At 39.0% G+C, this 11,828-nt stretch overlaps 1 protein-coding gene across 1 annotated transcript; it reads right to left on the bottom strand.

Moving 5' to 3' along the window:
* Positions 1-2,544: 2,544 nt before the first annotated feature.
* Positions 2,545-2,943, bottom strand: LOC142169727 (uncharacterized). The gene has a single exon (XM_075231630.1). It carries the CDS (start codon positions 2,941-2,943, stop codon positions 2,545-2,547), a length of 399 nt encoding a protein of 132 aa, XP_075087731.1.
* Positions 2,944-11,828: the final 8,885 nt, after the last annotated feature.

The raw sequence follows: 11,828 nt of genomic DNA on the forward strand, positions 1-11,828 counted from the left end.
TTTTACTGCCTTATTGTAAGTTTTAGGTTCCACAATAGCTGAGTAAGTAGCTAATGCAGCTTCAAAAAGAAAGTGATACATTGGCATAGCTGACACGGTCTGATATAGGATAACAACAATGTGCACTCTCTTTGCTAGGAACAATGTAGTCTTTCATCCATATAGGTGGTCTACTCACCCTGATGGACTTTCTGGTATCATCTTGTGGCTCAATACTAGGAGCTATGGTAGGAATAAGAGCATCATTGACTTGGACATGATCAGTAAGACCACCAGCAGGTGAAAGATGAATAAAAGGCACAACTGAATCAGAAGAGACAAGAGAGAAAGGAGAGGAAGAAGGTGTGGACTGAGCAGGCAAAGTCCATGAAGCATCTGCAGGAATAGTTGATGAAACAATAGTGAAATCTAGAATAGGGAATAAGGTTGAGCTAGTAGAACTCATGTGCTGAAAAGGAAATACATCCTCTTTAAACACTACATCTCTGCTGATGTGAAGTTCTTTTGTATGAAGCCGAAACATCCTATATCCCTTACGTGTAGCAGAATAACCTAAAAAGACTGCAGGATATGCTCTGGGAGCAAATTTATCAGGTCTTCTAACTGTAATCATATATCCCAATCATCCAAAGACTCTTATGTGCTGCAGAGAAGGTGAATGGCCAAACATGATCTCAAAAGGAGTTTTTTTTGTGAAGAACAGTTGAAGGGAGTCTGTTGATGATGTACATAGCAATATTGACACACTCTCCCCAGAACCATAATGGTACCGAGGTCTGAAATCTGAGTACTCTATCAACCTCCAGAATATACATGTGTCATCTTTTAACAACTCCATTTTGCTGTGGAGTGTAGATGCATGAGCTCTGATATATAATTCCCAAGGATTGTAACAATTCAGTCATATGTGAGTTAAAGAACTCACATCCATTATTAGATCTAAAAAACTTAACAGAGCTTGAGTGGACATTCTTAATCATAGTGAAGAAAGATCTAAGAGTAACAATAACCTCAGCTTTAGTAGGTAAAAGAAAGAGACATGTATACTTAGAACAATCATCCACCAAAGTCAAGAAGTACCTCTTTCCATCATAGGTAGGAACTCTATAAGGACCCCAAATATCACCATGAATTGTATGAAAGTAGAATTTTGACAAGATAAGACTAAGAGGAAATGTTAGTCTTGTCTGTTTAGCTAAAGGGCATAATGTACAATGCTTGTCTTTACTACTACATTCAACAACTTGAAAATCATGAAAACCATTCAGTTTCTTCAAAGTATCTAGAGGTGCATGACCTAATATCTTATGCCACAAAACTACATTCACTACCTTATTATGAGCCTTTATTATATTTATAATGGGTATTGGCCTTGGAACATTCAAAGTTTCTACAATTGGACTTTGACTTTGTGCTTGTAGTGCTACTGACCTTTTTTAAGTGGAGTTGAATACATACAATCCATCTTCCTCTCTACCAATCCCCCTCACCTGTCCACTGAAGAGCTCCCCGAAAATGAAGAAATCAGGGAAGAACATAACAACCTACCTCATTTCTTTGTGAGCTTGGACACAGATAAAAGGTTATAATTGAAGTCAGGAATATGCATCACATTAGACACTATTAGGTCCTTAAGAATATAAGCAGACCCTATGTGACTAACATGAGCTACACTACCAGTAGGTAAGTGCACATTTCCACCTTTATCACCAACAGTTTTAGCATTAACCAACAAGTTAGAATCATTCACCATGTGACTTGAATCCCTTGAGTCTACAATCCATTTAGCAACAATTTTAGTAATATCGCCATATAATGGAATACATGATGCCATAGCAGAACTACTGCACTCAGGTTGCTTTCCCTAGAAGTTGAAGAATCTGATAGTACTGCTCTTGAGTAAATTGAGGAATTCCAGCTTGGAAGTTCTGACTTGCTTGTTGCATCTGTGAGATTCCTGCAAAGTTAGCAGTACATCCTGCTTGTGCAGGGCCAGTGGAAGTATCAGTTATATAGTTGCCAATATTGGTCTGAGCATAGTTAGCTGTATTACCAAATCCACCCTTCTTCTTTGGCTTAAAATCTGGTGGATATCCATTCACTTTGTAACAAGTTTCCCTAGTGTGACCTTTGAAGTTGCAATAATCACAATTTAGATTATTTTTTCTGGGCCTGTAGCTGGGACTAGGGTGATTACCACCTCCAGAATGACCATAGCCAGCACCTGCATTTCCTTTTCTATTGAACAAAGCTGTCACCTCATTTCCCAAGAAGTTGTAATTTTGCCCAAGGTTTCCTTTTGCATTCAACTGAACTGAAGCTCCAGAGGATGCTCCCTTATTACTGAATAAGGTTGTGCCTTTATTGATTTTAGATACTTTAGAGGAATGGGGCATTACTCTTCTTCTTTCTTTAGATATAATCATTGAGTAAGCTTTGTTAATGGAGGGCCTAAGAAACATGTTCAAGATCTGATTGCTTGACTGAGAGTATGTCTCATTTAGGCCCATGAGAAACTGTAGTAGCCTTTGGTACTCAAAGTGCTCAACCATTAAATTTGTCAAATGTCTCTTTGAGATCCATCCACACCTTGTTAGCACTCAAAGCATAGACCATGCCACTCAACAATTCAACACTCACAGAATTCATAATCCACGATAGAACTATAGCATTATATTTTTCCCAAAGTTCATGAAGAATAGGAGGAAACTTCTCTTTTGGATACCTTCCATATACAAACCTTAGCTTACTTTTTCCTAACAAACTAACTCGCATAGTACTACTCCACAGAGTGTAATTCTCACGTCCTGTGAGCTTGACAGAGATGAGAGAATTACCTGGAGTGTCGCTGGGTTGCAGAAACAAAGGATGATGCTGATCGATCACTAGTGCTCCAACTACAGCTCCCGAAGTCGATCCATTATCCTCGTCAGTAATATCCATTATCAATGGAAATCTAGCTCACACAAATGATGTACACAACAGATATCAATTGCTCAAAATTGATCTAATCCTAACCTTTTGGAATCGAAGCAATTGCTCAGTTCAAATGAGTGAGTAACAGAGAAAATTGAGGATGATTAATCTAGAGCTAAAATCGAGTGATATAGATCGTTAACTCGAGCTCTGATACCATGATGAACTCTAGATTCTACTCCTAGCTATGGCGATGAAAGCTGAGAAGAAGCAGAGGAAAGCAAAGGAGCAATTGTGCTTTTGTTACTGTATAACTGCATAACAGAAAAAAGGAAAGCTACTGTACATTTATACTACTAAACTACTTAACCGCCTAACTCTCTATTGCTTAACTCCTAACTACTAACTAACCACACTACTAACTTATTAAATATAATTAGTTGTACATAGCTGTCAATAGCTCTTGGTTCAACACCCCTCCTCAAGCTGATGGTTGAAAGATATCTTTCAGCCTCAGCTTGGACATTAAGTAGTCATGCTGCACTCGATCAAGGCTCTTTGTTAGGATATCAACCTGCTGCTCTTTGGTAGACACATGATATGTTTTGATCAGTCCTTGTACTATCTTCTCGCGAATAAAATGGCAATCAATATCGATGTGTTAGGTCCTTTCATAAAATATAGGATTGACTGCTATTTGGATAGCACCTTTACTATCATAATTAAGGGTTATAGTTTACTCAATTTCCATACCTAACTCCTTGAACAACCCTGTAAGCTAGGTAAGTTCAGCAACTGCTGAAGCAATGCTCCTGAACTCTGCCTCTGCAGAGCTTTTAGTCATTGTTTCTTGTTTCTTTGATTTCCACGAAATCAGTGCATCCCTAAACTTCACCAAGTAGCTTGTAACTGATCTTCTGGTCTGCAGTCAACCTCCTCAATCTGAGTCGCAAAATCCTTCTAGTTTTCCTGAGCCTACAGATGGTGTTAGAAGACCAAGTCCCAGAGAACCTTTGATATACTTACCACTCGTAATGTAGCTTCCATGTGTGACTGCTTTATTTTGTGCATGTATTGGCTTAGAACTTGCACTACATAAGCAATATCAACTCTAGTCATTGTGAGGTAGAGTAATCTGCCTATCGGTCTTTGGTATTTTCTAGCATCAACTAGTAACTTGTTCATCTTGTATACTCACCTTTCTTAAAGATTTTATGAAGCTCAAGCCCATAATCAAACAACAGCCCTTTTTCAAAGAGAAATTAGAAAAGAATAACTAGTTTTTGCTAACAAGGAATGAAACCAGATTTTTCGTGAAAAGCAATAACGAAATGATCACCCAAATAAATTTTCAAAGACTCGCCTTCTTCAGAATTTTTAGAAAAACACCGAGGTCCATTTAGAATCGCTTTTTCTTGTGTCCATCTTCTAAAATTGTATAAGCATTTGTTCTTCGAAGGTAATCACTTTATTAACTTAATAATTACAAGCTTTAAAATATAGTCTATTTTCAAAATCCTCTTAACCTTCAATAACTCTTTTATAATCCTACATCCCTTCTAAGTCTCACATATACTCCCTTTAACATATAGTAAGCCATGCTTTAATAGTAATTTAGCATAGTATAAATAACTGATTCCTTAAAATTAGTCTATGTCCTACCGAGCTACCTCAGATAGATTTTAAGGGGTGCCTAACACCTTTCCCTTAGAAGAACAAAAACCCTTACCCATAATCTCACCAGTTTGTGAACTTGTAATGGATATAACTTATTAATTAAATAGGTACCCTAGTATATCTTTAAATATTATGTGGCGACTCTCTTCATCAATAATAGAGAAACTACAAGTTGAATCCTATCTTGACTAGTACGAAATAGGGTGCAACATGTGTTATATCAGTTTTGGCCTGAGAGGTATATATGTGGCATTAAAGGGTTCCCAAAAATTCGCATATGTTTGAGATATGCGATTTGCATGGGATAATGCTGGGACTTGTGGTATTTTTGCATCATTAATGGATCGACATTTCAGTATCAGAGAAGTTAGAGAAGCAATTTCAGATTCATAGAAGGTTTCTTCAGTGTGGGCATCTCAGCTGCGGCATTATGGGGTGCTTCAAAGGAAATATGGTGGTTTATGAGCTTTTGGGCTACGTGGTTCATGCTAGGATTTTCTGAATTGAGCTTTGGTTGGGATCGTTGTGTATCAACAGGAAGAAGTGTTACCCCAGATGAACGTCGAGGAGTATCCGAAGAAATAGGTCTGCTCGGTGGTGTTGGTCAGCATAGCAATGGAAGTAATTGGCCCTTTTTGGGTGGTAATTCTCTACCAGAGTTTATGGCAGTTCTCTTAGGTTGGACGGTTTATGTGATTTGGTTGAGTTGGGGATATGTAGTACTGATGGCTTAGTTACATGCGTGCAGGTCTCGGAGAGTTCTCGATGGTGTCAGCCATGACTTGAGTGGGCTGTCTGCTACGGGCATAAGGAAAATGTTGTGCATTATGGTTTCCTCCTAGATGGATATCAGAAGTTAATAGAATGTTGACATTGTTGGATATTGCATGTGAAGAGCGTGCATTTTAGGAAGGAACCTTGTGTTTTGACTTGCGGATGCTTGAATAGTGGTACGGTAATTGCCGGGTTTTTGGGCTTTTGAGGTTCAGGTTTTGCTACGTGGTGTGGAAGATCTATGTGGGTGTTTTTGTAAGATGATGGAGTGTGAGTGATGTATCAACCATTTGATTAGCATAGTTGAGATCGGGTATGGAAGTTCTGGTATTCATGAGCTTTCGAGACTGGATGTCCTCGTAGGCAGACTATTCCTTGATTGCGGATGGTGAAGAAATGTTGAGAATAGGATAACTGATGGCATTTATTATGGATAGGTTGCTATGGAATTTTGAAAGGATATTTACCCATTGTGAAACGATCAGAATTGGTTTGGGAACTATTTGAAAGCCCAATGATGATGTGTATTTTATATCGGATTAGGTTTGGGTAATCTCACGAAGTTGATATCATGGTTATGCTACCAGGCAGAATGGATATTATTTGTGCCCTCAGTCTATGGTATGTGCTCCTGTATTACACTATGATGGGCTTTGAGGTTGTATGATTATTCTCATGCGTGCTGAAATCCCGTTCAAGCCTTATGGCGATATGGACAAGACGACCCTCGTGATGTTGATTTGCTCATTGCACCTTAGTTATGCTTGCTTTCCTCCTTGTTATATTATTTCTATTCATTTTCCCATAGTTATATTTTTGCACTCTATCGTGCTTGATATCGATATTCATGTGATCAATGGACCCGAGCACTCTGGCTCGATAGATATCCCTGTGTGTATTTATATATTTGGGATCGGGCTGCATGCCGTAACAAATGTTATGTGGGATACCCTTTCCTTATGTTTATTTGGTATTTTGTTTTCCAATGTGGGATGAGTTAATGAAATTGTACTTTTGTTGTTATATCTGTTGTACTTGCTAGATAGTCCTCGTATATTACTTTCCTTCTATTTTTACTGCATATCTGAGTTATTGGTGGTTTGGTGTACGAACCGTGTTGGGTGAAAATTCATGCGGTTTCAGGGTGAGTAGTCAGTTGGGATGCTTGTATTGGCTAAGATGGGGTTTCTAGACCTGAGGTTTGCACTATCGTATTGGGATGAGGAGTGTTTGGAAGGATGGTGCTATTTCCGCTTAGAATTTGGGCAATGGCCCTTGACAGTCGAGAGAGCTTCTCGTCTTATTGATTTCATGAGTGATTATGAGTTTCTGCATGTTATTTTATCATGGGCAACACTGCGGAGGTCCAGAACAAATTTTTATTCGAGATGAATTGTATTATCGGTACCAAGATTGTCATTGGACAGCTATGGTGGTCGAAAGTTATTGCTATAGGCATTTGAGTTGTGTGGAACATCATGTGATTGTACCCTGGGTTGGGATTGTGGCTCGATTCAGCTTGTTCAGGCATATACAATGTATTGATGTGAGATTCGGACCCTATGACGAGTTTTAGATGTTGAGGATTGGGGTTTTTTCCTAAGGTTATGGACTAAGGATGATGTGAGATCTTTAGTTAAGTTGCGTTGTTAGGCCTACATGGATTGGGGTGATGTGGAATCACCCCTGGGTGAATGTATGGTGAGCTCATGCAGTGATTTGATAGCTTTTGAATGACTCCTGGCACGTTCTAATATGAACATCTGTTTAAGTGGGGGAGGATGTAATGACCCGATCGGTCGTTTTGAACAATTGCGTCCAGTTCGACAGTTTGAGGTCATGAGTGCTTCACATAGTATATTATGACTTGCGTGCACCATCAGCTCTGGCTTTTGAGTGGTTCGGTAATGATTTTAAGCGGTGACTCTCATTTGAGAAGCTCGAAGTTGAAAGAATTAACCAAGTTTGACTATTTGAGTATTTGACCTCGGATCGGAGTTTGGATGGTTCCGGTAGGCCCGGATGGTGATTTTGGACTTGGGCGTATGCCCCGATTTGCAATTGGATGTTTCTAGAAGGTTTCGACACCATTTGGTGGAAGTTGGCAATTCAAAGGTTTAGAATTTTCCTAAGCATGATCATGGTTTGACTTTAAAGCTATTGGGTTTAGATTTTGCTTTTGTGATTTGGAATATGTCCGTTTCATCATTTGGAACTTGCCTGCAAACTTTGGTGTCATTTGGAGTTGATTTGATATGGTTCAGACACTTGGTTGCGATTCTAGAAGTTCTTGAAGTTCATTGTGATTTTCATGTGTTTTGGCGTTCGATTCGTGCCTCTAGAGGTTATTTTGATGTTTTGATCACGCGAGCAAGTTCATATTATGTTTCTAGACTTATGTGGATGTTTGTTTTAGAGCCCCGGGGGCTCGGATGAGTTTCGTACGCATTTCAGAGTGTTTGGAAGAAGGTCCAGATTTGCTGGTGTTCTGATCTCGCATTTGCGAGTTGAGTGTCGCATTTGCGACTACCACTTTTGCGGACTTGTGATTGCTTTTACGAAAAGGCTGGGAACTGGCAGGCTTTGTATTTGCGAAGCCAGCCTCGCAAATGCGATAGTGTACTGGGCAGTAGTAGTTCGCTTTTGCAAACATTTGGGCCGCTTTTGGGATTGCCCTATCTTCGTATTTGCGACCTGATTTATCGCATGCGCGATAGAGGCAGAACTGTTCAAGCTTTGCTTTTGCGAAGTAATGTACGCTTTTGTGGGGTTCGCATTTGCCAACTCCATGTCACAAATGCAACATCTATAGCCTGTGTATACTTGAGCATTTCGGGACTTCGCTTCATTTTGATATATTTTGAACCTTAGCCTCGATGTGAGGCGATTTTGTGGAGGGATTTTTAAACCAAACTATTGGGGTAAGTAATTTTAATCAATATTCAATTATATTTCATGATTATTTATTAGATTTAACATCGAATTCATAAGAATCTAAGAGAAAATTTGGAGATTTTTGTCAAAGTTTTGAAAAATGTAAAATGAGGATTTGAAGAGCGATTCGATATCGGAAATTAATAATTTTGGTATGGTTGGACTCGTTATCGAATGTGTGTTCGGATTTTATGAATTTTGTCGGGTTCTGAGGGGCGGGCCCTGGGGTTGACTTTTTAGTTTTAATTAAAGATCGAAGCTTTATTATCCGGAATTGTTCCTATAAGTTTTATTTATGATTTGAAGTATTGGCTAGATTTGAGACGCCCGAAGGTTGTTTCACTTGAGAAGGTCATTTTAGAGTATCGGTCTAGCTTCTTTGAGGTAAGTATCTTTCCTAACTTTGTGTGGGGGAACTACCCCTTAGGATTTGAGTCATTTGTGCTAATTGTGTCATGTGAAGGTCATGTACGCGAGGTGACGAGTACGTACTCGGGCTTAATTGTGGAAATTTGACCGTTTAGGCCCCTTAGGTTGTTATGTTCATTAGTTATGAAGTTGTTTTATCATATTAAATCCTCCATTTACTAAATTTACCACCTTACATGTCTTATTTGGAATTAATTGATTCATGCTTTACCCTTGTTGCCGATTGAACTCTTATGTACCTTAAGTGAAGTTGTTGCCTCTTTTATTGCCATCCTATCTTTTCCGTAAATGGTTATCGTTAATTGAAGTTATTATATCTTTTTCGTAAATTCTTATCCTTAATTGAAGTTATTATTATCTTTTCCGTAATTGATTATCCTTAATTGAAGTTATTATTATCTTTTTCGTAATTGCTTATCCTTAATTATATGTGTTGTTATCTCTTCCGTAATTGCTCAACCCTAAATGAGGTTTTGTTATCCCTTTTCGTTGTTGACTTATCCTTATTTGGAATCATTGTTACACATTATCTCTCCCTTGTCGAACTATTCTTGTTGAGACCATTATTCCATGTTGTGTCCTTCTTTGTGAGCTCGGTCTTCCATTTCTTTGTGTTATGAAGTTATTGTTTTGATCTATTTGCGGTATTCTCGTGTTATTGTTGTTGTTGCTGTTGTACTCACTGTTGTTGAGCCGAGGGCTATGCCTGGTTGTGGTATTGAAACTGTTTGAGGAAATGTTGTGGCATACCTCAAATGTTGTGAAAGTCATTTTTGTCACGCCTCATGCTCGGGAGGCGCGACCGACGCTCAACCGAGTGAACCCGGCCGAGCAAGCCTGTTAGATACTTTCTACCCAATTCACCCATGATCAAGACAAGACGTGATTTCATTACTTATACAGTAGGAAGCCCATTCGTACAATCCTAAATCGTTTCATTAGTCATTGCGCCTTTAAGTCTAAAAATACACATTTCTTATAGTTCGAGTGGAATAAGTGATCAAACACAATATAACTTGTTTAGCATTCCAAACACCCATATATACAACCCACATAGTCTCTACGGAGCCTCTAAAGATACAAAAGAGAGTAAAGATGGTGCCGGCAACAAGCCCCCAGTTATACCTCAAAAATGTGACCACAATATAAACAAATGGTACAATACTTGACCCTAGAATGAAATGGGGATCACCGAGTCCGCTGAGAAGAGGATGCAACACTATCTGGGATCAACACTGTCTGCTATGTAACCACCTGCATCCATTTAAAGATGCAGCGCCCCCGGCAAAATGGACGTTAGTACCGTCGAAGAGCACTAGTATGTAAAGCTAAACACCAACTCAATAAAATGAATAATAATACAAGAGGAATAGTCAAGAATTCGATAAGGGCTTCAAATAATATAGAAACAACAATGTTAAGGATCATATACATTTTCAAGCCAGTTTTCGTATTATTAGGTTCGGTGACCTTCAGTACCGATATTCCATAATTCACAATACCTCCGTATTCTTACACGGAGTCCGATCTCGGCCCGATCGGCTAGGCCATCTCATTTGAGACATTACCATAATTTCACTATAATTTCCAGCATAGTACCACCATGTGTGCGGCATGGCGTCTGATCACGGCCCGATCAGCTAGGTCATCTTATTTGAGACATCAACAATTTTCACAATTTCATTCACAATACCACTGTGTTCTTACACGCAGTCCGATCTCGGTCCGATCGTCTAGGCCATCTCATTTGATACATTACCTTTTTCAGTCATTCATCTCACATCATACCCTTTCATATACTTTACGTTCATTGGCACTAGTGATCACAATTACAAAGTCATTCTTGGCACTTGGCCGTATTTCATAGTTCCGGTCCCCTTTTCCACATTCAAATATCATTATCATTATCAACATCAATAGGGCTTCCCATGCAAGAAATTAATTTACATATGAGCAATTTGGGAAATCTTAGGCACATAGAGGCCTTTCATACAATTTGGCATAACAACCTTTACTTCGGTCTTGACATGTAACATTCCTAACACATATTCCATATTTTGAACATATTCTCAAATGGCATGATGACATGATGAAGAATTTATAATAAACATTGAAAAAACACCCTTCAACATAACCACATTAGGAAAAACCAATTGAATAATGATCAAGGACTTACTCCAATTACATGAACACCATGGGATTCGATTCTAAGAAGAATGGGGTTTAGCCAACATACCTCAATTGAGATTCTCAAACTCTAAAATTATCCGAAATTCTTAGCAACTTCAATCTATTTTAAAAATATAACAAGTTGGATCAAAATGAGGAAGATGGTCATGATTCTATCTCATTTGAGCATATTATCAAACACTAGGTGTGCATTAAGATTCTAAGGCTCTTTTGTGGAAGATTCCTTCATTTCCCAACCCACTCTCTACCATATTTAGCTCACAAACTTCCCACATACTTCAAGGATATATGCATACAAGACAACAACCCTCAGTCCCAATAATTGCTTCTCTAATTACCCCATTTTTACAAGATTTCGAAATTGAGAGTTAGGACATAGATTCTTACCTTTAGGGTGAAGACTCCATTTGTTAATACTCAATGATTGAGAAAGAAATGATGGATAATGGTTAAAGATTGCTCCCCCACTCTAAGAACTCTCCTTCTCACTCAAAAATATCATAAATGTGCTCAAAATGGTCTATGGGGTGTGTTTTAACAGAACAGGGTCGAGTTTAAAAACCCCAAAATTGAAGCTCAAGAACAGGTTCTGTGGTCGCTTATACGACCGTATAATGGTTATACGGTCCGCAAAATGACCGCAAAAATGGGTGCCCAAGCCGGAAAGAAACTAACCTGGCTTGCGGTCACTATGCGGCCCACAGATCTGTTCCGCGGTCGCATAATACACCGCAGAACGGTGCTGCGGTCGCATAGTGCACCGCAGAACCTCCCTCCAAAAAATCCTAAGGTGGTATATGCGACAAGAATGCAGCCTGCAAAACGGTTATGCGATCGCATAATGGCCGCGAAATTTGACATCAAAAATGCCCAAGAAACTGGCCCCACTGTGCGACCAGTCTGCGGTC

Source organism: Nicotiana tabacum, chromosome 15, assembly GCF_000715075.1.
Source record: "Nicotiana tabacum cultivar K326 chromosome 15, ASM71507v2, whole genome shotgun sequence".
NCBI lineage: Eukaryota > Viridiplantae > Streptophyta > Magnoliopsida > Solanales > Solanaceae > Nicotiana > Nicotiana tabacum.